Below are 27,669 nucleotides of genomic sequence, written 5' to 3' on the forward strand. Positions count from 1 at the left end.
GATGAGAAGGAGCACTGTCCATTAACCCTTAAACTGTATAAATGTAGATCTATGTTCACCTGTGTGGCGCTCCGAATATTTTGAAAAATAAAAAAAATGTTTTTTTTGTTTTTAAATTAACCCTTTCAGGGTTTCAGCCATACTAGTACGGCTTATGCGCCAGTGTCCATGACATACTAGTACGCATAAATTCTAGCGCCTTCAAATCTCGCGGGAAAAGGCTGGTAGGTCTAGGTGTGAGAGAATGGGTGTGTGTGGTCGGTGTGTGCAGTAGAAAAAAAATCTGGGGCCCAGTGGCGCATTGTGGGAATGCCATTTTAGTAGACGTTGTTCGCCATGCCTCGCGTTAAGAAGCTCCTCACTCCTCGGTGAATTGGGACACTTTTGTTCCCCATTGACAGTTCTAATACAGATGGAAGTGCCAGTGAAGATGGGTTTCAAGGTTTTGGTGAGGTTTTGACCAAAACTAATGACCATAATATCAGTAATAGTGAGGAAAACCCAGACGACCCTCAGCCTTCCACCTCTGCTGCTGGGCCGTCTTGTTCATGTTCAGTTGTACCAGAATCAAAGAGGAAACTCCTATTTTCCCAAATCCCAGAATCAGATGTGAGCATTGGAAATGATAATGAATATGAATTACAAGCTCTTGAAACCAGTTCCAATAGTGATAGTGAAGTGGAATATTCTCCAGTGAAGCGTCAGTATATACGACGATATATGCGCTCTGGTAGTGTGCCATATGCTATTCCAAGGGGAAGGAGTACATCTCGGAGTACATCCCGTGGCTGTACAACAGGAACAGACAGTGAAAATGACGATGATAGTGTTGCAATCGGGATGGAAAATGTGCATGGTGGTGGTAGTGGTGGTGCCGGCAGTGAGGCACCAGCAGTGGGCCATGCTGCCACCCACGCCGCTGCCTCAGCTGATCTACAACAAAGGCCATCATCCCCCACCCACCCACCACACCATCCTCCACAACCACAACCGCAACCTCTACAACCACAACCACCTGTCATTGTCCAGTACCCACCAGCAGACCGCACCTGGGATTGGCAGGAAGCTGTCAATTTTGTTCCAAATCCCCACCAGTTTGATGAAAGCCAAAGTGGAATACAGCCATGTTGTACACAGGGGAACAATGCCACTGAACTGGAATGTTTCGAGTTATTCTTTGACCAACCCCGATGAAAATTATTGTCAGTGAAAGCAACAGATAATACAAGTACACCATGGCAAACACAATACTTTCACCAAGCTCACGGCTACACAGGTGGAAGGAGACAACTGTGGCTGAGATGTATCTTTTCTTTGCCACAATAGTGCTTATGCCACATGTGTATAAGCACAGTTTGAAATCATACTGGTCAACAGACCGCCTGATTGCAACCCCAGGTTTCAGTGATATAATGGGAGTGAATCGATTTATGCTACTATTACGTATGCTTCACTTCTCAGACAAAACCAGGCCTGACAGAAATGACAGGTTATATAAGATTAGGAATGCGTTTGTGTATCTGAAAGAGAAATTCAACATGTATTTTTATCCCTTCAGGAAGCTTGTAATTGACGAGTCTTTGATTCTGTTCAAAGGAAGACTCGCTTTCAAGCAGTACATACAAAGCAAGAGGAAACGCTTCGGTATAAAGTTGTTTGTGCCTTGTGATTGTTACAGTGGTCTTGTAATGGATATTATTGTATACACTGGAAGTTATACATTGCAAAATACCAGGAAGTTATTGGGCATCTCTGGTGATGTGGTTAGAACAATGATAGAACCATACCTTGGTAAGGGGCATACATTATATACTGATAACTGGTACACAAGCCCCTCACTCAGTGATTTTTTGCGAGTGAACATGACAGGTGTGTGGCAGAGTGCGTGCAAATTGTAAACATATGCCCAGGTTTGACGCTGGCACTCGTAGAGGTGAGGTGCAGGCGTTTGCTGCCAATGACATTATGGCATTTCAGTGGCATGACAAACGAGATGTCACACTGTTGTCATCAGTTCACCCTAACGAAATTCACAAACACTGGCAGGCAGCATAGAAAAAGCAATGAACCTGCAGCTGTGATTGATTACACCCTCAATATGCGCTCACTGGACAAATGTGACATGCAGATTGAGTTTGCTGATTGTGTTCGCAAGAGTTATAAGTGGTACATAAAACTCTTTTTCCATCTTCTGGACATTTCCATGCTCAATGCTTATAATATGTATAAGATGAGGACCAGAAACAAACCATCATATGCCGAATTTTGTTTGTCTATCATCAGACAAATAGTATTCAAGTACCAAGGAACAACACCTACAATAGAAAACCACCCACTAAATTATCAACAACTACCTTCTCATCTGAAGCATGGTGATCACTTCCTAATACAACTGCCTGCTACTGCTTTGAAAAAAAAGGCTCAGAAGAGGTGTTTTGTCTGTGCACATACAAAAAAAAAAAAAAAGCCCACAACAATGCAGAGACACTCCACAATGCAGTGAGGAGTGTAAAACACCACTGCGCATGACACCATGTTTCAAAGACTTCCACCTGTACATCCATCTGTCTGTCTATTGATCTGTCTCTGCCTAGCTCTGTTTATCTATCTGTCTAGTTCAGCTTATCTGCCTTTCTGTCTTCTGTGTGTGGTCATGTTTATTTATGTCTTATACCTACAAACTCTGTATAGCACTTGGCCTGGAATTTTTGGGTTATCCTAAGTAATTTACATATGTATAATAACTGCATTTATGAGTACATGTGAGAGACAGAGATAGACAAGAGATATAGACAGAGAGATACAGACCGAGACAGCCAAAGCCAGCCGAATACATTACAATATAAAAAAGAAGGAACACTGCAGTAGGCCTACTGGCCCATGCAAGACAGGTCCATGTCACCCCCCCCTGCTTAGACCAATGACTCACCAAGTCAGGTCACATCCACTGAAAGAAGGAGCACGGTGTCTGACCTAGTAGCACAAGTTTGTCAGGTCTAACTCACACCCACCCACACCCACTCATGCATTTATCTAATCTATTTTTACTTTCTTCTTAACCCTTTCAGGGTCGGTGTCATACTAGTATGGCTTGCACACCAGGGTTGGTGCTGTACTAGTACGCGTAAATTCTAGCGCCTTCAAATCTAGCGAGAAAGCTCGTAGGCTTTCACATGAAAGAATGGGTCTGTGTGGTCAGTGTGCACAGTATAAAAAATCCTGCGGCACACAGTGCATAATGAGAAAAAAAAAATTTGTGTTTTCCGTTCAAAACAGCGACTTTGAAGTGTATTTTTGTATGGTAATTATGGTTGTATTCTCATTTTCTTGGTCTCATTTTACAGAATGGAAAACATATTACAGAAATTGAGATGATTTTGATTGGTTTCACAAGGAAAAGTACCTTGAAATTGAGCTCAAAGTAGCAGAAATGTTCAATTTTTGCCAATGTTCAAAAGTAAACAAATCATGCCACACGTCCAATACATGCCAACTGGTGAGTCTAATATTCTTTCACAAGTGCGCTGATATTATTTATACGATTTTTACACTAATGCAGTAATCTGCATAACAGTAAATCCTCTATTTTTAGTGAGAATAAAAATTCAAAGTGGAAAGTAATAGAAATGTAAGAGGGGCCTGGAGATATAACTAATGAACAGAGAAAATGTTATTTTAGTGCCAGGAATGTCTGTGTTGTTTATTATGGACCCTATTTTGAAATTGGCATTTGAAATTTGCGTGAAATTGGCAAAATTGCCAATTTCTGACCACTTTATTGGAAAACTGAAATCAGTAAATGGGTGGTTTCTTGTACTCATTTGATAGAACAAATGGAATTCTAGCGAAATAGCTACAACTTTTGCCGACTGGTACATTGGAACTGGCCGAAAATAGGTCTCAAATTGGGCGAAATCGCCGATGCATAAACATCGTCAAGACCGCTAACTTCGCAAGAGCATATTTCTGTAAGTTTTCCAGCAAATTTCATACTTTTGGTGTCATTGTGATTGGGAAAAGATTCTCTATCATTTCATAAGAAAAAATAATTTTTTTTTTTTCAAAAAATTTTCGATCCTGAGAACAAGTTTAGGAAGGGGATCCTCGACCCTGAAAGGGTTAAAAATGTGAGTGATAATATGACATGACATCAATGAATCCCTGGTGTTTGCCACGCTATTTGCTCTAGCTGGCGCTCAACTGAACTGGTGCTCCCACAAGGTACTAAGTGGTTCCTGATGTTTTTCATACTGCGCACACTGAGTGCACAGACCCATTCTTTCATGTCTAGGCGACTCAGGCCTATCGCACCAAATTTGAAGGAATGAAAAATAAAACGCTGAACTACGTTCGGAGCCCCCCGCATGTGAACATAGATCTACGTGTGGACAGTTTAAAGGTTAACAGGAGGCACTGGAGTGGCAGTTTATTATCCAGGAGGTATTTCTCCACACTCGGGCCAAACACTTCATTGAACCATTCCAGGAAAATTTCCCTAGTGACCCATGCCTTACTGTTAGCCTTCCACATCACACACAATTTACTCTTGACAACACTGTTTTTCTTGAACACTCTGGGATTTTCAGAGTGATACACCAGTAAAGACTTCACTTTGAAATCCCCACTAGCATTACCACACAACAAGAGAGTTAGCCTGTCTTTTATAGGCTTGTGTCATGGGAGTGCCTTTTCTTCCTGTGTGATGTAGGTCCTCTTTGGCATTTTCTTCAAAAACAGGCCTGTTTCGTCACAATTGAACACTTGTTGGGGTTGGAATTTTTCAGCCTCTACAAAGTCTTTGAATTCCCGCATGAATTTTTCAGCTGTATATTTGTGTGAACTGGCACCCTCACCATACCTTACAATGCTGTATGCCACTTTGCTTCTTGAATTTTTCGAGCCAGCCTTTGATGGCCTTAAATTCACCAACATTAACACTTGTTTCAGGCAGTTTCTTTATGAGATTGTCATGCAACTGCCTTGCCTTTTCACAAATTGTCGACTGCACAACACTATCTCCTGCTAACTCTTTCTCTCTGATCCACACCAACAACAATTTCTCCACTTCTTCAAAGGTCTGGGATCTCTGGTTATCGCATTCACCCCTTTCGCAACATCAGCTTCCATGATTTCTTTTCTCTTTACCACAATGGAGCTGATGGTTGATGGCGCCTTCCCATACATCCTGCCGAGTTCAGCAATGCGTATGCCACTATCGTATTTTCGGTCGATTTCTTTTTTCATTTCTACGGTGTTCCTCACTTTCTTTACCAAAGGACTGGCACTAGGAGCTTTCTTTGGGGCCATGGTGGCTTATTTAGCAGTCACACAATAAGCAAGTGCCAAAAAAATGGATTTTTATTACGAAATGTTACGTATGACCTTGCAGGATATGTTTACTCACCGAGAAACAACGTGACACTGCCTGAGATACGTGTGGGAGGCGGCTTTGTCTGCATGCTGGGCACTGGACAGGTTCCATACCACTGACGAAAATGAAGGAAACCGACAAAAACGGAACCAATATTTTTATGAAAAAAAAAAGTCGGTGAAAATGGAAATCAGCGATACCGGAGGTCGACGAAAAGGGAGGGTCCACTGTACTTCCTCCTATTCACCCCAAATTTGCATGTTCCTCTGAATCAACAAACATTATTTTGCTCCATTCTTCCTACATGACCAAATTACCTTATTAAATGTTCTGCTCTATGAATAATAAATTTCATAATACCATGCTGCATTCTAATTTCTTTTTACGTTCTCTGCATACTATGTATGCATACTGGTTGGGATTTCAGTCACAAGCCAGTTAAAAAAAAATTTAAACATATTATGTTGTTGTTGTTGTTGTTTGTCCGTCGATTCGATGAGGACCATCTAGTCATCCTGGGGTCGAAGTTGGTGGGTACGCAGATGACTTGTCAAGCCAATCCGTGCACGAAACGTTCTCTGGCAGTGTGGACAGGGAAGGGTGGCGGCATCGAGGGGTCTGATGGCTCTGGTCTTCCTCGCCTGCCTGCGCTGCTCAGCTAGTGAGATTCTGCTTGCCTTGCAGGATGTTGCCCCTTTCTGGACAACTGCTCGCCAGTCATTCCTGTCCTGAGCTATCAGCTCCCACATGGTGTGGTTGATGTTGAAAGCTTTCAGAGCAGTCTTAAGGGTGTCCTTGTAGCGCTTCTTTTGGTCTCCTTGAGAACGCTTTCCATGCTGCAGTTCGCCAAACAAGAGCTTCTTTGGCAGCCGGTGGTCTGGCATGCGAGCAACGTGACCTGCCCAGCGAAGCTGTGTCTGCATTAGGATGGTGTAGATGCTAGGCAGGCCAGCTGTAGTCAGCACTTCTGTGTCTGGGATCTTATCTTGCCATTTGATGCCGAGAATTTTTCTGAGCCATGTGGTGTGAAAGGGGTTCAACTTTCTGGCGTGATGTTTGTAGACAGTCCAGGTTTTGCAGCCATAGAGAAGTGTGGTGAGGACTATGGCTCTGTACACCTTGATCTTGGTGCTTGTGGTGATGCCTCTTCGGTTCCATACATTCTTGTGGAGCCTGCCGAAGGTGGCACTGGCTTTGGCAAGTCTGGCATTCACCTCATCATCGATGTCAACGTTTCTGGAAAGGGTACTGCCGAGGTAGGTGAATTTGTCTACGGCGTTCAGTCGCTGCCCGTTGATGGTGATGTTTGTCTCAACATACGTCTTTCCCGGAGCAGGCTGGTGCATCACTTCAGTCTTCGTTGTACTGATTGTCAGCCCGAAGTTGTTGCAGGCGTCAGAGAACTTGTCAACACTGTGCCGCATGGCGGCTTCTGAAGCAGCATTGAGGGCGCAGTCATCAGCAAATAGCAGGTCACTGACCTGCTATTTGCAACATATTATGTACAGTCCACAGGTATCCCCTCCTGCTTAGAGACAGGACACTTTCTACCTGTTGTGATGAAGGAAGTAGAGTAAAATACTTCTTGTTGTGTCCCCTAAAATGTAAGGGAATTTTTTAAACACAATGCCCATCTCCCACTGTGACAAAGTGATTGAAATCTGAAGAAAAAAACTGTCTTTTTACATTTCATAATTTGTATAGGAGGAGGGGGTTACTAGCCCCTAGCTTCCGGAATTTTAGTTGCCCCTTACAACATACATAGCTCATGGTGGAAGGATTTTTCCACTTAAAGTAAGGGATTTTTTTTAACACATATGCCATTTCCCACACTTTCATCATCATTCACTCTATCACTGTCTTGTCAGAGGTGTGCTTATACTACAGTTAAGAAACTGCAACATCAACACTCCTCCTTCAGAATGCAGGCACTGTACTTCCCACCTCAAGAACTTAAGTCCAGCTTGCCGGTTTCCCTGAATCCCTTCAGCACGTCAAGTCATAAAAACCATTTGTCTCCATTCGCTCTTATCTAACACGCTCACACACACTTCCTAGAAGTCCAGGCCCCTCACACACAAAAACCTCCCTTATCCCCTCACTACAATCTTTCCTAGGCCAACCCCTACCCTACCCTCCTTCCACTACAGATTTATACATTTTCCAAGTTAAAAAAAATTAGAGTTGAGACTATGCAGATTTTGAGGTAAAATAACAAAACAGCAGAGCCTTTATTCAAATAATGGCTGAGAGCACCTAATCAATACATCGGTTTGCCTTCACACCAAACAACAGCAACAACAATAGAGAGAAATTGGATTAAAGGGATTGATAAACAGAAGGAAAAACTAAAACCCGGGTAGACAAATTGAAAAATAAGCAACTGGGATTGATGGGATCAAAACAGAGAAGTTAAAAGCAGGTGGAGATATAATTTTGGAGTGGTTGGTGCAGTTGTTCAATAAATGTATGAAGGGGGAACGTACGCTGGGATTAGCAGTGTGCATAACTCCTTTGTATAAAGGAAGAGAGGATAAAAGAGAGTTTAAGAGTTAAGTATACTAATAAAGTATTTGGTAGTGTTATTACTTAAAGAATTAAGGGTAAGACAGAAAGCAGGCTTGAAGACGAACAAGGAGGTTTTAAGAATGGTAGGGGATGTGTAGACCAAGTGTTTACATTGAAACATAAATAAGTGAACAACATTTAGATAAAGGAAAGGAATTTTTCATTGCATTTATGGACTTTAAAAAGTGATATGATAGGGTGGAGAGGGAAGCAATGTGGAAGATATTGCAAGTGTATGGAATATGTGGTAGGTAACTTAAAGCAGTAAAGAGATTTTATGGGGATAGTGAGGCTCAGATTAGAGTATGTAGGAGAGGGAGTGGGAGATTATTTTCTAGTAAAAGCAGGCCTTAGACAGGGATGCATGATGTCACTGTGGTTGTTTAACATACTAACAGATGGGGTTGCAAAGAAAGTGAATATGTACTAGGGTGTTGGGGAGAGGTTTGGGGTTAAAAGACAAAGAATCTAATATGAAGTGGGAGCTGTCAGAATTGCTGTTTGCCAGTGTTTTTGTGAGATTCTGAAGAGAAGCTGTAAAGGTTGGTAGATGAATTTAGGAGGATATGTAAATGGAAATTAGAGGTGAACACGGGAAAGAACAAGGTAACGAGTAACAAAAAATTAAGTAATGCAAGAGTGGATATTAGATTGGAAGAAGGAAGTATGGAGGAAGTGAATGTGTTCAGATATTTGGGAGTGGACTTGTTGGTAGATGGGTCTACGAAAGATAAGGTGAACCATGGAACTGATGAGGAAAAAAAAAGGTGGTTGGTGCACTAAGGCATCTGTGGAGACAAAGAACCTTGTCCATAAAGAAGAATGAGACACTTGTGCAACATTTGGGGATCTTTATTGAGGAAACATTTTGCCAGTCAGTGGCTTCTTCAATCCAATATAAAGAAGAAGAATGGTAGAAAAATAGGAGGAAATTGAGGTAATCAGTCCCTCAGTTTGGAATTGATGTGTTCAGTCCATCAGCCTTGAAGAAAGTAGAGCATGTGCTCAGAGAGGTGGCTTATATACTGCAGTCAGGTGAGTTGAAGCAGGAGGAGGCAGAGTCATAATGAAAGTATCCACTAGAGTAAGTAGGTAACATCCACAGGTTAGACAAGCATTAACCTACTTACACTAATGGATATTTCCACTGTGACTCCACTGCCTCCTGCTTCAACTCACCTGACTGAAGTATATAAGCCACTTCTTTGAGCATATGCTGTACTTTCTTCAAGACTGATGGACTGAACATACTGATTCCAGGCTGAGGAATTGGTGTGTTCAGTTTCCTCCCCTTTTTCTACCATTCTTCTCTGTACTGGATTGAAGAAGCCACTGGCTGGCGAAATGTTTCCTCAGTAAAGATTCCCAAATGTTGTACAAGTGTCTCACTCTTCAATTTGTCAGTTTTTTAAACCAAATCATTTATCACTCTTATCCATGGAGGCAAAAAGGAAAATGTACCAGAGTACAGTGGTACCAACACTCTTATATGAGTGTGAAGCATGGTTTTTAAAACATTGCAGCGAGAAGGAGGCTGGAGGCAGAGATGTCATGTTTGAGGGCGGCGTGTGGAGGGTGTATAAATCTGTGATAGAAAGGAGGAGGGATAGGGTTGTCCTAAGAAAGGTTGGAAGGAGGTAAAAAAGGTTTTGTATATGAGGGGCTTGGACATCCAACTAGTGTGGGCATCTGAGCTATAATGTCAGCAAGGCTCTGGTAACACAGTGATAGAGTGATGGTGAATGTGTTACTTCTTTGTCAGGTTACCCTACCTCGGTGGGAGACAGCCTGTGTGTTAAAAAAAAAAAACTGCAATGTCACTTGTTTTGCTATCACTATAATTGTTCCTAAAATAAGTTTTTGTCAGTCATCACAGCAAGACTACCCTTGTTCTTGTCTTTTCTTGAGTCTTTTTTTATTACTACTTGTCAGCTGTTGCTACAATTTCACACATTCAAAATTCAGTGAATATTATATGCAAAACATGAACAAATGCATATACAGTATCACATACCTTAAGATGGTCATCGTACTGCTGCCGCCGCCTGAAACAAGCTGTACATATATGACAGTGGAAGCTGGTGGCTTTAAAGTGCTCAGCCATATGTAAGCTGTAGCTTTCGTTACCCTTACAAAACACGCCACACTTTTGACATACATGCTGTGGAAATCATAAATTATTATTAGTCAAAGAACAGATATTATAAAGTACAAAAAATTACTAAATATCTATTAAAGTACAGTGGACCCTCAGCATACGATGGCATCACCTTACGTTAAATCCAGCATACGATACATTTTAATGCAAAAATTTTGCCTCAGCTAACGCTAAAAAACTCGCCCTACACGATTCGTACGAGATGCGTCCACGTGTGGCCTGAGTGCGCCTCAGTTGTCCTGTGGGTGCCAGTGTTTACAAGCCAGCCAGTGCGGTCGCATCCACGCATACAATTGGAACATTTCATATTATCACAGCATTTTTAGTGATTGTACCTGCAAAATAAGTCACCATGGGCCCCAAGAAAGCTTCTAGTGCCAACCCTGCAGAAAAAAGGGTGAGAATTACTATGGATATGAAGAAAGAGATAATTGCTAAGTACGAAAGTGGAGTGCATGTCTCGGAGCTGGCCAGGTTGTATACCAAACCCCAGTCAACCATAGCTGCTATTGTGGCCAAGAAAACGACAATCAAGGAAGCTGTTCTTGCAAAAGGTGCAACTTTTTCGAATAAGAGATCGCAAGTACTCGAAGATGTTGAGAGACTGTTACTGGTGTGGATAAACGAAAAACAGATAGCAGGAGATAGCATCTCTCAAGTGATCATATATGAAAAGGCCAGGAAGCTGCATGACGATTTAATTAGAAAAATGCCTGCAACTAGTGGTGATGTGAGTGAATTTAAGGCCAACAAAGGTTGGTTTGAGAAATTTAAGAATCATAGTGGCATACATAGTGTGATAAGGCATGGTGAGGCTGCCAGTTCGGACCAAAAAGTGGCTGAAAAACATGTGAAGGAATTCAAGGATTACATAGACAGTGAAGACTTGAAACCTGAACAAGTGTTTAATTGCGATGAAACAGGCCTGTTTTGGAAGAAAATGCGAAACAGGACCTACATTACTCAGGAGGAAAAGGCACTCCCAGGACATAAGCCTATGAAAGACAGGCTTACTCTTTTGATGTGTGCTAATGCTAGTGGTGATTGCAAAGTGAAGCCTTTATTGGTGTATCACTCTGAAACTCCCAGAGAGTTCTGGAGAAAGAATGTCCTCAAGGCTAATTTGTGTGTGATGTGGAGGGCAAACAGTAAGGCATGGGTCACTAGGGACTTTTTCTATGACTGGTTACACCATGTATTTGCCCCCACTGTGAAAAATTACCTCCTGGAAAATAAATTGGACCTGAAGTGCCTCCTGGTATTAGACAATGCTCCTGGTCATCCTTCAGACTTGGCAGAGCGACTTTCTGGGGACATGAGCTTCATTAAGGTCAAGTTTTTGCCTCCTAATACCACTCCTCTCCTGCAGCCCATGGACCAGCAGGTCATTTCAAACTTCAAAAAACTCTACACAAAAGCTATGCTTCAAAAGTGCTTTGTAGTGACCACAGACACTCGACTGACTCTAAGAGAGTTTTGAAGAGATCACTTTAGCATCCTCAATTGTGTAAACATTATAGGTAAGGCTTGGGAGGGAGTGACTAAGAGGTCCTTGAACTCTGCTTGGAAGAAACTGTGGCTAGAATGTGTAGAAAAAAAGGGATTTTGAAGGATTTGAGGCTAACCGTGAGAAGTGTATGACAGTTGTGGAATCAATTGTGGCATTGGGGAAGTCCTTGGGGTTGGAGGTTAGTGGAGAGGATGTGGAAGAGTTGGTGGAGGAGGACAATGAAGAATTAACCACTGATGAGCTGCAAGATCATCTTCAACAGCAAGAGGCCAGACCTGAGGAAACTGCTTCGGAGGAGGGGATAGAGAAATTGAAGAAGTTGCCTACTTCAAAGATTAAGGAAATGTGTGCAATGTGGCTTAACCCTTTGACTGTTTCCGACGTATAAATACGTCTTAAGAGCCAATGTTTCTGACGTATTTATACGCATAAATTCTAGCAGCTTCAAATCAAGCAGGAGAAAGCTGCTAGGCCCACATGTGAGAGAATGGGTCTCCATGGTCAGTGTGCACCATATAAAAAAAATCGGGGAGCCAGTGGTGCATTGTGGGAATGCCATTTCAGTTGTCATTTTTCAGCATGTCTAGTGGTAAGAAATATGTGATTCCCCAGCAAATCTGGGACTCTTCTCTTCCCAAGTGATGCTCTAACACAGATGGAAGTGTCAGTGAAGATCAATTTCATGATTTGGAGGAGTTTGAGACCAAAAGCAATGGAGGAGGAGGAGGGGGAGGAGGGGAGGAAGAGGAGGAGGAGGAGGAGGAGGAGGGAAGGAAGAGGAGGAGGAGGAGGAGGAGGAGGAGGAGGAGGAGGAGAAGAGGAGGAGGAGGAGGAGGAGGAAGAAGAAGATGTAATAATATTGTTCCCTTGAAGCAAGAAAAAAAAAAGTCCACCCCATGACAGTGACAAGATAAGGGGAGATAACATCTGATAAGAGCTGACTTTGATGAGCGTAAAGGAGGGTAATATTACATGACCATCGCCTCCCTTTGTTTTTGCTGGTACACAAACATTTCTGTCTGTCTATTTGTCTGTCTGTCAAGCTCCCTGTCTGTCCATCTAGCTCTCTGTCTCAGAGAGAGCCACAAGACTGTGTCATCACGTTTACTCACATCTTCAAGCAGAGTATAGCACTTTGTCTGGATTTCTTGGGTTATCCTAGGTAATTTACACTATGTATACTTGTATTTATGTGTACCTGTGAGACAGAGATAGGCAGACAGAAAGAGAGACAGATTGAAAGATATAGAATGAGGGAGAAAGATAATTAGATAGAATGGAGGAGGGGAAGCAGCATCCGACCCCATTGTTTTGACAGGCGGTAGGGGTAGTGACTAATGAGATAATATGTCACTTTGACAGCTGCCGACTTCTGACTCAAAACAATTATAAGCCACACACTCCCACACAAGGAGGAGGGGGAGAAGGAGGAGAAGGAGGAGGAGAAGGAGGAGGAGAAGGAGGAGGAGAAGAAGAAGGAGGAGAAGAAGAAGGAGAAGAAGGAGGAGGAGAAGAAGGAGGAGGAGAAGGAGGAGGAGAAGAAGAAGGAGGAGAAGAAGAAGGAGGAGAAGAAGAAGGAGGAGAAGAAGAAGGAGGAGAAGAAGGAGGAGGAGAAGGAGGAGGAGAAGAAGGAGGAGAAGGAGGAGAAGGAGGAGAAGGAGGAGGAGAAGAAGAAGGAGGAGAAGAAGAAGGAGGAGAAGAAGGAGGAGAAGAAGGAGAAGAAGAAGGAGAAGAAGAAGGAGAAGAAGAAGGAGAAGAAGGAGGAGAAGAAGGAGGAGAAGAAGGAGGAGAAGAAGGAGGAGAAGAAGGAGGAGAAGAAGAAGGAGGAGAAGAAGAAGGAGGAGAAGAAGAAGGAGGAGAAGAAGGAGGAGGAGAAGAAGAAGGAGGAGAAGAAGAAGGAGGAGAAGAAGAAGGAGGAGAAGAAGAAGGAGGAGAAGAAGAAGGAGGAGAAGAAGAAGGAGGAGAAGAAGAAGGAGGAGAAGAAGAAGGAGGAGAAGAAGAAGGAGGAGGAGAAGAAGGAGGAGGAGAAGAAGAAGGAGGAGAAGAAGAAGGAGGAGAAGAAGAAGGAGGAGAAGAAGAAGGAGGAGAAGAAGAAGGAGGAGAAGAAGAAGGAGGAGAAGAAGAAGGAGGAGAAGAAGAAGGAGGAGAAGAAGAAGGAGGAGAAGAAGAAGGAGGAGAAGAAGAAGGAGGAGAAGAAGAAGGAGGAGAAGAAGAAGGAGGAGAAGAAGAAGGAAGAGGAAGAGGAGAGGAAGAAGGAGGAGAAGCAGAAGAAGGAGAAGAAAAAGAGGAAGAAGGAGAAGGAGGAGAAGAAGAAGGAGAAGAAGGAGGAGGAGAAGGAGGAGGAGGAGGAGGAGGAGGAGGAGGAGGAGGAGGAGTAGGAGGAGGAGGAGGAGGAGGAGGAGGATGAGGAGGAGGAGTAGGAGGAGGAGGAGGAGGAGGAGGAGGAGGAGGAGGAGAAGAAGAAGAAGAAGAAGAAGAAGAAGAAGAAGAAGAAGAAGAAGAAGAAGAAGAAGAAGAAGAAGAAGAAGAAGAAGAAGAAGAAGAAGAAGAATTATTATTATTATTATTATGTTTGTTTGTTTGTTTGTTTGTTTGTTTGTTTGTTTTTGTAAACAAGTTTTGTAAACAATATATTGATAATTATGTTTGTGTGCTTATTGTGTTGTATGCAACGAGTGTATATATATACATTGCACCTTACTTTGGTCTCATAGGCCACATAAGTTATGTGAAAAAATAAAATAGTGAAAAAAACAACAAACCTTCAAATACAAGTAAACTAAAGTTTACCGGGTGAGCGGCAGTCGCCGCTGTTGCCATACGCGGCTCATTTTCTGCAAACTTCACGGCTCTATATCTCGGTAAGTACCGATGGCAAAAATTTTTTTTTTGGACTAAAACACTCAGAAAAATAATCTTAACATTTTCATAAGAAAAAATAATTTTTTTTTTTGAATATTTGGCGACATAGAATGACAGTTTCAGAGAGGGGCCTGAAACAGTCAAAGGGTTAAAGTGCAAACCTTTATGGATGAAATATGGATGAAAATCACCCTCACACAGCTATTGCAAGCCAAACATCAAAATGGTATACAATACCGACAGGTTGGTAGGTAAGACAGTGACAGTGCGGAGACTTAAATACTGACAGTATTTAAGTCTCCGCACTGTCGCTTGATCTTCAGACAGTTCCTGACTATGGAACTGAACTTCTCCAGGCTGAGGGACTGACAATCTCAAATTCTACAACTTCAAGGGTGATGGACTGATTACATCGTCTTCACATCTCTACTGTTCCTGCCTACTTTCTGTATTCGACTGAAGAAGCCTACTGTGTAGGCGAAAAGTTTCGGAATAAAGTTGCCTAACTGTTGCCTATGTGTATTGCAAGCCGTGCTGGTGACTATTACAATGACAATGTTGTGAACCACTTTCGACAAATCATAAAGGAACGAGAGGTACAGGCCTCTATGGACAGATATGTTGTGCGACAGAGGTCCAGTGACTCTCAAGCTGGTCCTAGTGGCATTAAAAGAAGAAGGGAAGTAACCCCGGAAAAGGACTTGATACCTCAAGTCCTAATAGAAGGGGATTCCCCATCTAAACATTAACAACTTCCACACTCTCCTCTCCTCCCATCCCATCAATCATCACCAGATCTTCAATAAAGGTAAGTGTCAGTTTGTGTGTATTAAAATTAATATTTCATGTGGTAAAATTTTTTTTTTTCATACTTTGGGGTGTCTTGCACGGATTAATTTAATTTCCATTATTTCTTATGGGGAAAATTATTCAGCTAATGATAATTTCAGCATACGATAAGCTTTCAGGAACGGATTAATATCGTTAGCTGAGGGTCCACTGTAATACGGTGGTACCCTGAGTTTCATACAGCTCCCAACTCGAACAATTATGTAAGTGTATTATCGTAGTGCTTCTGTAAGAGTATTTTTGGGGGTCTGAGACGGACTAATCTAATTTACATTATTCCTTATGGGAACAAATTTGTTTGGTAACAGCACTCGAGCAGCTTTCTGGAGCAAATTATGGCCAAAACTCGGGGTACCACTGTAATTACTTAAAATTCAAATTTGTATAGTACATGAATTTATCCCTTATTTAGTTTTAAGAATGATGGTAAAAGTCTAACATGATGAATCTATGTTGCCCAAAATATTTTTGTGTGAAATATTTAACCATAGTTTTTTTTTTTTTTTAACAAGCCGGCTCTTTCCCACTGTGGCAGGGTGATCTGAAAATGAAACACTTTCACCATCATTCGCACTATCATTGTCTTGTCAGAGGCACGCAGTTTAGATGTCACTCTAAACAGCAAATATGTATCCCAAAATCCCCCTTAAGAGTGCAGGCACAGTACTTCCCACCTCCAGGACTCAAGTCCGGCTAACTGGGTTCCCTGAATGCTCACACTCCAACAGCTCGTCAAGTCCCAAACATCATTCGTCTCCACTCATTATCTAACATGCTCACACATGCCTGTTGTATGTCCAAGCCCCTTACACACAAAACCTCCTTTACCCCTTCTTCCTCCATCCTTTCCTAAGACAATCCCTATTCCGCCTTCCCTCCACTACAAATTTATACACCCCTCCAAGTTATCCTATTTTGCTCCATCCTCTCTAAATGACCAAATCACCTCAATTCCTCCTCAGCCCTCTGAATAATGCTTTTAGCAGCTCTGCACCTTCTCCTCATTTCCAGGCTACGAATTCTCTGCATAATATTTACATCACACATTGCCCTCAGACACATCATCACCACTGCCTCCAGCCTCCTTCTCAATGCAACATTCACAACCCATGCTTCACACCCATATAAGAATGTTGGTATCAGTATACATGTACTGTCATACATTCTCTTCTTTGCCTCCATAGATAATGTCCTTTGCCTCATCTCACACAGATACCTCAATGCACCACCCACCTTTTTCCACTCACCAATTCTTTGGTTTACTTCGTCTTCCATATACCCAACCTCTGACAAGTCCGCTCGCAAATATCTGATAACTAATTTTTCCTTACCTAACTTGCTTGATCAAGGATCTGACCTGTAATGATTTTCTTTGTATACATTATCAGGTCTCTGATCTTTTCCTTTCCAGAGAGTACATTCCAAGTACTATGCAGTGCTTCTAGTAGTTCAAGTTAAGAGATCTAGGAATACACTCAAAAGCAAATTCCTGGTTCCCTAGTTTTATGACCATCATACATGAAGTGTAAAACATGATTATGAGAATACAAAGCAAGGGGTGATTCACAATGACTTATAACTTACCAAACAATACTCACCTCATTGCTTGTGGCATGGATCTTGAGATGATAGTAAAGGGAGGATCGTTTGAGAAAGGTTCTGCTGCACATATGGCATGGATATGTGTTAGAAACTAAATCAAAATTGTGCTCTAATTTCATATGAGCCTTCAGCTTCTTGTGACTGCAAAAACTCTGGTGACATTTGCTGCACACATTCTTCTTGTGACCTTCCATATGCCGTGAAAATGTCACCTGAAAAGATGGGTGAAAAATTTAGCAATTAAATACAGTACAGTGGCACCTCAAGTTTTGAACAGCTCCCAACTCGAACAATTATGTAAGTGTATTTTTGTAAGTGCTTTTGTAAGTGTATTTTTGGGGTCTGAAACAGACTAATCTAATTTATATTATTCCTTATGGGAACAAATTTGTTCAGTAATGGCACTCGAACAGCCTTCTGGAATGAATTAAGTTCGTAACTCGTGGTACCACCGTACTGTAATGAGAGAGTAATAATAGGTGTGTTGATGGACAAGAACTACAAAATTATGAAGAATTTTTCAGAAACAAAGTTACCTTATATAATGACAATGTTCTGAGGCTTGTTAATGAAAAAATCCATATCATTACATATTAAGGTTGTTGATCTAAATTAATTTTTCATAAGCCTCAAAATGTCAATATATGCCATATTTCTGATATAACCCTAACTCCACTGGACTTTGAAAAAGCCACTGACAACATTCTTATTCACTCTGCCCCAGGCCCAGACTGATGGAAATCTGTGTTCAAGAACTGCAAGAAACCCCTTTTGCATGCCTTAAACACCTGATCAGGTTTGTAGCCACCCTCAGAAACAATGTTCGCTAGCTGGCCAGGAACTTGTTTGCATCAGCATAGTTAGCAAAGGCACTCTTCCCACTGAACTATATATTATGCAAGCAACTGTACATTTTAAATCTGTTAACCCCTTGACTGTTTCGGTCATATATATACATCTTACGAGCCACCGTATATATTCTCATAAATTCTAGCAGCTTCAAATCAAGCAGGAGAAAGCTGGTAGGCCCACATGTGAGAGAATGGGTCAGTGTGGTCAGTGTGCACCATATAAAAAAAATCCTGCAGCACGCAGTGCATAATGAGAAAAAAAAACTCCAACCATTTTTTTTTAATTAAAATGCTGACTTTGTGGTCTATTTTCGTACAGTGGACCCACGGTTATTGGCTGGTTCAGTTATCAGCCAACTCGGTTATTGGCTAGTTTTTTGGCGCCTGGTTATCGGCCATTTGGGAGGCGTCCATCCGCCGGCTGGGGCCGCTTGCGAGACAGTTTGGCTTTGTCTCTGGGCGAGTGAAGAAGCTTCTGCTCATTCATCCAAATATTTTGCTATAATCCATTGTTTTTTGTGGTTATTGAGTGCAACTGCAAAATAAGCAACCATGAACCCCAAAAAACACGTTACATAGTATATAAAAATATGCAATGTTTATATGCAATGTATATGTAATAATAATCACTGGTACATTAAATGTCTTATTTTACATTAATATAGACATTTTCATTAATCCATCTATTATGTCTTCTTCAAAATTATATAAGAAACATGTTACATAGCATATAAACATGCAATGTTTATTATATACGATGTATATTTAATAATCACTCTTTGCCACATTAAATGTCTTATTTTACGTTAATATAGACATTTTCATTAATCCATCTGTGATATTTTCTTCAAAAATATAAGAAACACGTTACATATCATGTAGCACATAAACATGCAATGTTTATATGTTATCGAGTGGAGAGTGGGATGGAGAGTAAACATTACATTTTCTCTGATGCAGCGTTAGAGAAAACTGTGAATCTGGCGACTGGTGCAGTAACCGCCCTTCATATGCGTTTGTTTACAATTCTTGGCATGAATTATTCATTACTTCTCCCTTTGTTTATGATGGCATGTAAAGGTAGTTGTTAGAAATGATTAAACTCAGTGAACATGGTAATAATATGGCTGTGTAGTGTAATAATATAGCTGTGTAGTGTAGCCCAGGGATGGGGGCTACATACATGTACTGTACCTACATCTACTGCTACCAAATCTGACTTCCTACAAATAAATACTACTCACCTCTTGCCCTACATTAAGACTACAAATATTTTAAGGTAAGTAATGAATGTACAGGTCTGCCATCATAAATTCGGCAATCAGTTATTCGGCTCCTTCAGTTATTCGGCACTAATTTTGGCTAGCATAATTTCAAATTTCCAGGGTCGCCACACCAACCTGCTGGTACTGTTTGGTGGCGCTACTTGCTGCATAAGTCATTCCAATTTCTTTTTCTCCATTTATTGTTTTAACCTGTTTACTTTTAGTCTTAGCCATGGTTCCAATGAATAAAAGAAATGCTTCTCATTATGTAAAGCACCTACACAGTACATTATCCATTAAAGATAAGGTGGCTTTGAAGCCACTGTCGGCTGCCATGAGCTCAGTCTCACGAAACAGGAGAATATGCTTTATTATTACGCTAATATCAACACTACAGCTTATTTGCCTATCACAATTGATCTAATATGACATAATAAACAATATAAATAACATATAACATGTTAAATACTCCAGAATAAATAATATTTGGCATAACACCGAGCAGTTTGACGAAGGTATGAAGAGGATATATGGTATACAAATACCATTCTCCTATCCCTGTCTTGGGGGCTTATATTAGAGAAAACGGAGTATAGTACAGGGCTAACTGTGATATACACTCGTACTGCACCATAAACCTGAAACAAAAAAGTTATTTTCTCTATACAGATTATCACACATAGCAGCATATGTGTAGAGAACCTAGGATAACTCAAAAAAGTCAACGTGGCTTATTTTTAGTACCTGGCTTGGGTTAGCCATATATGCTTTTTGGTAAATATTCAATTCCCAGCCAGGGTAGAAACATTAGGCATGTTTCTTTACACCTGTTGTCTATGTTTACCCATCAGTAAGTGGGTACCTGGGTGTTAGCCAACTAGTGTGGGTGTTATCCTGGGACATTGACCTAATTTTCTTGAAATACTCTGCATAATAGGCGGCTTTCTATACAGTAGTATGTCACTGATGTCAGCTAGGATTGTACAGGTCTCCCTCAACATTCACGTTTTCAACTTTCACGGGCTTCACACATTCGCGAATTCCCAACTGCCAAATTCCCAGCCACCAAATTCCCAGCCGCCAAATCATATTTAAGTTTCCTGCCACCTGCGAGTCCCTACTACCCTCCCTCCGACCCCCACAACTGGCAGCCAGCCCTCCCACCACTCAGTGTGGTGAGTGTTTTGTTTGTTCATTATTTGCTATTAAACTACAGTATAAATAATGTAAACCCATTCATGACTGCATATTGGAATGGCTATTCGGACAGGTATTAGACGGTGACATCATGTGTTTACTCTTGAACACTGCAAAGAATTAAACATTTCTGCTACAGCTAATAATAACAATAGTAATAATAATAATAAATATGATATAATTGAAGAAGAAAATTGTACAAAAATACAAGGGAGTGGTTGACACATCGTCAGTGTGACTTTGTTTATGCTGGAGTGAACATTAGTCTCCCTGCTCTTCCAAACATTTCACAATAATTCATTGTGTTTGGTGCTTGTAGATTGAGTGTGACTGGAGTGGTAGAGGCAGTGATTGAGGCAATGGTATTTAATAACATACATGTTAATAATAATACATGTTATTAATAATATGTACTATTATTATTTATAACATATATGTTATTAAATACATACATGTTAATAATAATACATGTTATTAATAATAACATGTACTATTATTATTTATAACATATATGTTATTAAATACCACTGCCTCAACCGCTGAATTATTGTGAAATGTTTGGAAGAGCAGGGAGACTAATGTTCACTCCAGCATAAACAAAGTCACACTGACGATGTGTCAACCACTCCCTCATATTTTTGTACAATTTCCTTCTTCAATTATATCGTATTTATTATTATTATTATTATTACTATTGTTATTATTAGCAATAGCAGAAATGTTCTATTCTTTGCTTTGTTCAAGAGTAAACACATGATGTCACCGTCTAATACCTGTCCGAATAGCCATTCCAATATGCAGTCATGAGTGGGTTTACATTATTTATTCTGTAGTTTAATAGCAAATAATGAACAAACAAAACACTCACCACACTGAGTGGTGGGAGGGCTGGCTGCCAGTTGTGGGGGTCGGAGGGAGGGTAGTAGGGACTCGCAGTGGAGGCATTGGTGGAGTCTGTGGTATTTAATAACATACATTATTAAACATACATGTTATAGTACAATACGACATGTATACGATTATTCATGGTTCAAGAAGTTAACATGTATATATTTAGTACATATATTACAACGTTTTTCAACATGTCTTTTATGATTACCTGTATAGCACAGGGATAATTGTGATATACAACTGCAATAAACCTGAAGCAGTATTTTCTCTATATAGATTATCACCTACAGCATATATTAGGGGCACCCATAGTCAGACAACGTGGCTTTTTCTAGTACATTAGCGAGGTAATTATTGATCCCCCTAGAAACCCTCGTGATATGTTGAGGTTCACCTGTATACCTTGTACACTGTATGTGTAGGACACTGACCTAATTTGCTTGAAATACTCTGCATAACAAGCAGCTTTCTATATAGTAGTATGTCACTGATGTCAGCTAGGCCTGTATACATTGTACATGTACGTGTAGTAAATAAAATTATTATTATTACTGTTATTTTCTCAATTGTTTGTTGGGTTATCTTATTCAAACTTGGGCAATGTATGATGGAAAGATACTTCTTAATTAACGTACACCAAAAATGAAAGAAATCAGACCATAAATAGTGGAGTTCACTTCTCAGCCATTAGTGGTCACTTAGCGGTATATTTTTGTATGTTTTTATGGCTATATTCTCATTTTTTCGGTCTCATTTGATAGAATGAAACATACATTACAGAAATAGATATGATTTTGATTGCTTTCATGATGAAAAGTACCTTAAAATTGCGCTCACAGTAGCAAAAATGTTATGTTCTTTAGCAAAGCTCAAGAGTAAACAAATGACGTCACCGTCCAATACCTGTCTGCCTGCCAGTCCAAATTCCAGTATGTAGTCTGAGTTGACATTATTTATACAATTATTACAATAATGCAGTAGTCTGCATACCAGTAAATCTTCTATTTTTTTGTGTGAATAAAAATTCCAAATGATAAGCAAGAGTAATATAAGAGGAGCTTGGAGCCATGACCAATGAACAGAGAAAATGTTATTTTAGTGCCAGGAATGTGTGCAGTGTTTATTCTGGACCCTATTTTGAAACTGGCATCTGTTGAAATTTGTGTGAAATCGGCCAAACTGCCAATTTCTGACCACTTTATTGGGTAGTTGAAATAAGTGAATGGGCAGTTTCTTGTACTCAGTTGACAGACTAAAAGTATATAAGTTTATTCAGGTATACACAAATACAGTTATGTAGATTATCATACATAGCAGTGTATGTATAGAGAACCTAGGATAACCCAGAAAAGTCAGATAAAGTGACTTATTTCCAGTACCTGGCTTGGGCTTGCCATATATGATTTTTGGTAAATATTTGTTTTTTCTTGGTTGTTTGTTCGGCTATCTCATTGATACTTGGGCAATGTATGATGGAAAGATGCTTCTTAACGTACAACAAAAATAAAAAAGACGGATGATAAATAAGGGAGTTCACTTCTCAGCCATTAGCTGCCTCTTTGCAGTACATTTTTGTATGGTTTTTATGGTTGTGTGTATTCTCATTTTTTTGGACTCATTTGATAGAATGGAAGATATATTACAGAAATAGACATGATTTTGATTGCTTTCATGACACAAAGTACCTTGAAATTGAGCTCAAAGTACCAGAAATGTTCGATTTTTGCGTCAGTCAAGTTGGTTAATTTTATTAAGTGTATTGTAACCTAACTACTCTGTAATCCGGCACACTACAGGTCCCAATGATGCCAGATTTGTGATGGAGGACCTGTACTGTAGCAGTAAATAACAGATTAACCATTTCAGGGTCCCCAGGCCCTCTCCCAGACTTGTTCTCATGGTCGCCCAAATTAAAAAAAAAAAAAAAAAAAAAAAAAAAAAAAAAAAAAAAACAAAAAAAAAAAAAAAAAACTTATGAAAAGATAGAGAATCTTTTCCCGATCATAATGACATCAAAAGTATGAAATTTGATGGAAAACTTACGGAATTATGCTCTCGCGAAGTTAGCAGTCTCGACGATGTTTACACATCAGTGATTTTGCCCACTTTGAGCCCTATTTTCGGCCAATTCCAGTGTACTAGTTGACAAAAATCATAACTATTTTGCTAGAGCTCCATTTTTTCTATCGAATGAGTACAAGAAACCACCCATTTACTGATTTCAACTATCCATTACGGTGGTCAGAATTTAGCAATTTTGCCAATTTCATACAAATTTCAAAAGATGCCAATTTCCAAATAGGGTTCAGAATAAACAAGAAAGACATTCCTGACACTAAAATAACATTTCCTCTTTTCATTAGTCACGTCCCCAGGCCCCTCTTACATTCTTTTGCTTTCCACTTTGAATTTTTATTCTCACAAAAAATAGAAGATTTACTGTTATGCAGACTACTGCATTAGTGTAGAAATGGTATAAATAATATCAGCGCACTTGTGAAAGAATATTAGACTCACCAGTTGATGTGTATTGGATGCTTAGCATGATTTGTTTACTTTTGAACTTTGGTAAAAATTGAACATTTCTGCTACTTTGAGCTCAATTTCAAGGTACTTTTCATTGTAAAACCAGTCAAAATCATCTCAATTTCTGTAATATGTCTTCCATTCTATAAAATGAGACCAGGAAAACTAGAATACAACAATAAATACCATACGAAAATACAGTGCAAAGTCAGTGTTGTAATCCAAAAACACGGTCAAAGTTTTTTTTTCTCATTACGCACTGTGTGCTGCAGGATTTTTTTTATACTGCGCCCACTGACCACATAGACCCATTCTTTCATATGTAGTCCTACCAGCTTTCTCTCACTAGATTTGAGGGGCGCTAGAATTTAGGCGTACTAGTACGTCAAAAACCCTGGTGCATAAGCCATACTAGTACGTCCGAAACCCTGAAAGGGTTAAAGAGGTGTGTGCAGTGTGGACTAGGGTGCAAGCTTTAGTAGAGAAACACCACCGTGACCAAGCTGAAACGAGCCATATCTACAACGTCCTCAGTGACAAAACCCTGTCCCACTTCAGGGAAATCTTAAAGAGATGCAAGAAAGAGACCTCTATGGACAGATTTGTTGTGAGACAGGGGTCCAGTGACTCTCAATCTGGTCCTAGTGCCATTAAAAGACAGAGAAGGGAAGTAACCCCAGAGAAGGCTTTGCTACCTAAAGTCTTTACAAAGGGGGATTCCTCTTCCAAACACTAACTCCTCTCTCTTTCCTCTTCCCTGTCTTCCAGAAACCAGCATTAGCCTTCAATAAAGTATGTAATACAGTGGACCCTCGACCAACGTTGGCATCGTCTAACATTAAATCCGACTAGCGATACATTTTAACGCAAAAATTTTGCCTCGACTAGCGCTAAAAAACCCGACCAACGCTATTCGTTCCATTTGAGATGCGTCCACTTGTGGCCTGAGCGCGCCTCACTTGTCCTGTGGGTGCCAGTGTTTACAAGCCAGCCAGCCACCGCGGTCCCATCCAAACATACAATCGGAACATTTCATATTATCGCAGCGTTTGTAGTGATTGCACCAGCAAAGTAAGTCACCATGGGCCACAAGAAGCTTCTAGTGCCAACCCTACAGCAAAAAGGGTGAGAATTACTATGGATATGAAGAAAGAGATCATTGCTAAGTATGAAAGTGGAGTGCGCGTCTCCGAGCTGGCCAGGTTGTACACAAAACCCCAATCAATCATCGCTACTATTGTGGGCAAGAAAACGGCAATCAAGGAAGCTGTTCTTGCCAAAGGTGCAACTATGTTTTCGAAACTGAGATCGCAAGTGATAGAAGATGTTGAGAGACTGTTACTGGTGTGGATAAACGAAAAACAGATGGCAGGAGAACGCATCTCTCAAGCGATCATATGTGAAAAGGCTAGGAAGTTGCATGACAATTTAATTAAAAAATGCCAGCAACTAGTGGTGATGTGAGTGAATTTAAGGCCAGCAAAGGTTGGTTTGAGATATTTAAGAAGCGTAGTGGCATTCATAGTGTGATAAGGCATGGTGAGGCTGCCAGTTCGGACCACAAAGCGGCTGAAAAATATGTGAAGGAATTCAAGGAGTACATAGACAGTGAAGGACTGAAACCTGAACAAGTGTTTAATTGTGATGAAACAGGCCTGTTTTGGAAGAAAATGCCAAGCAGGACCTACATTACTCAGGAGGAAAAGGCACTCCCAGGACATAAGCCTATGAAAGACAGGCTTACTCTCTTGATGTGTGCCAATGCTAGTGGTGATTGCAAAGCGGAGCCTTTATTGGTGTATCACTCTGAAACTCCCAGAGTGTTCAGGAAAAACAATGTCCTCAAGGCTAATTTGTGTGTAATGTGGAGGGCAAACAGTAAGGCATGGGTCACTAGGGACTTTTTCTATGACTGGTTACACCATGCATATGCCCCCACTGTGAAAAATTACCTCCTGGAAAATAAATTGGACCTGAAGTGCCTCCTGGTATTAGACAATGCTCCTGGTCATCCTTCAGATTTGGCAGAGTGACTTTCTGTGGACATGAGCTTCATTAAAGTGAAGTTTTTGCCTCCTAATACAACTCCTCTCCTGCAGCCCATGGACCAGCAGGTCATTGCAAACTTCAAGAAACTCTACACAAAAGCTATGTTTGAAAGGTGCTTTGTAGTGACCCCAGAAACTCAATTGACTCTAAGAGAGTTTTGGAGAGATCACTTTAGCATCCTCAATTGTGTAAACATTATAGGTAAGGCTTGGGAGGAAGTGACTAAGAGGACCTTGAACTCTGCTTGGAAAAAACTGTGGCCAGAATGTGTTGACAAAACGGATTTTGAAGGGTTTGAGGCTAACCCTGGGAATCCTATGTCAGTTGAGGAATCCATTGTGGCATTGGGGAAGTCCTTGGGGTTGGAGGTTAGTGGGGAGGATGCGGAAGAGTTGGTGGAGGAGGACAATGAAGAACTAACCACTGATGAGCTGCTAGATCATCTTCAACAGCAAGAGGCCACACCTGAGGAAACTGCTTCGGAGGAGGGGATAGAGAAATTGAAGAAGTTGATCACTTCAAAGATTAAGGAAATGTGTGCAATGTGGCTTAAAGTGCAAACCTTTTTTGATGAAAATCACCCTGATACAGCTACTGCAAGCCGTGTTGGCAACCTGTACACTGACAATGTTGTGAAACACTTTAGGAATGTCATAAAGGATCGGGAGGTACAGGTCTCTATGGACAGATATGTTGTGCGACAGAGGTCCAGTGACTCTCAAGCTGGTCCTAGTGGCATTAAAAGAAGAAGGGAAGTAACCCCAGAAAAGGACTTGCCACCTCAAGTCCTAATGGAAGGGGATCCCCCTTCTAAACACTAACACCATCAACACTCTCCCCTCCTCCCATCCCATCAATCATCACCAGATCTTCGGTAAAGGTAAGTGTCATGTAACTGTGCATGTCTTCTTCAGTTTGAGTGTATTAAAATTAATATTTCATGTGGTAAAAGTTTTTTTTTTCAATACTTTGGGGTGTCAGGAACGGATTAATTTGATTTCCATTATTTCTTAGGGGGAAAATTAACTTGATTAACCCTTTGACTGTCGCGGTCGTATATGTACGTCATGGGAGATACCGTGTTTGACGTATCTATACGCATAAATTCTAGCGGCTTCAAATCGAGCGGGAGAGGGCTGGTAGGCCTACACGAGAGAGAATGGGTCTCAGTGGTCGGTGTGCACCCTGTGAAAAAAATCTGGGACTCAGCGGTGCATTGTGGGAACGCCATCTTGGTAGTCCATTTTCACCATGCCTCGCGGTAAGAAGTTCCTCACTCCTCGGCGGATTGGAGGTCTTTTGTTCCCAAGTGATAGCTCAAACAGTGATGATAGTGTCAGTGAAAGTGAATTCCATGGTTTTGAAGCGGGTGTGACCGAGAAAATTACCCAGGATAACATAATTAGTGATAAAAACCCAGATGACCCACAACCATCCACCTCTGGTGCTAGGCCGGCTCGTTCATATTCACCTGTACCAGGACGAAAGAGGAAACTATTTGCCCGTGTACAAGACTCAGATGTGAGCAGTGCAAGTGATAGTGATAGTGATTTCAAGGTTATTGAAAGCACTTCTAGTTGTGACAGTGAGGGTGAATATTCCCCAGTGAAACGGCAGTATGTACGACGTCGCATGCGGTCTGGTAGTGTGCCATATGCTCTTCCAAGAGGAAGGAGTACATCTCGGAGCACATCCCGTGGCCCTACACCACGTCCTGATAGTGAAGATGACGATATTGTTACGATGGGTATAAATGATGTGAGTGAGGCAGCAGGCGGTGGTGGTGATAGTGACGGTGCCATGAGTCATGTGACACCAGCAGCGGGCCACGCTAGTGCCCGCGCTGCTGACTCTGCACAACTACAACCTGCTTCGGCCGACCCCACACTCTCACAACCACAACCACAACCTGCACAACCACAACGACATTACAATATCCAGAACGCACCAGCTGACCGCATCTGGGATTG

The 27,669-nt window shown here is 41.0% G+C and overlaps 1 protein-coding gene across 1 annotated transcript in view; it reads right to left on the minus strand.

The window, feature by feature from the left end:
- The window catches only part of LOC128686607 (uncharacterized), a 131,951-nt gene that overhangs the window by 81,430 nt on the left and 22,852 nt on the right, over positions 1–27,669 (minus strand). The window contains exons 3-4 of the mRNA XM_070084293.1: positions 16,917–17,132; positions 9,954–10,100 (exon numbers count right to left, since the gene is read on the minus strand). Coding sequence (XP_069940394.1) covers positions 9,954–10,100; positions 16,917–17,132 — 363 coding nt within the window. The remainder of the gene's footprint in view (positions 1–9,953; positions 10,101–16,916; positions 17,133–27,669) is intronic.

This window comes from Cherax quadricarinatus, chromosome 12, assembly GCF_038502225.1.
Source record: "Cherax quadricarinatus isolate ZL_2023a chromosome 12, ASM3850222v1, whole genome shotgun sequence".
NCBI lineage: Eukaryota > Metazoa > Arthropoda > Malacostraca > Decapoda > Parastacidae > Cherax > Cherax quadricarinatus.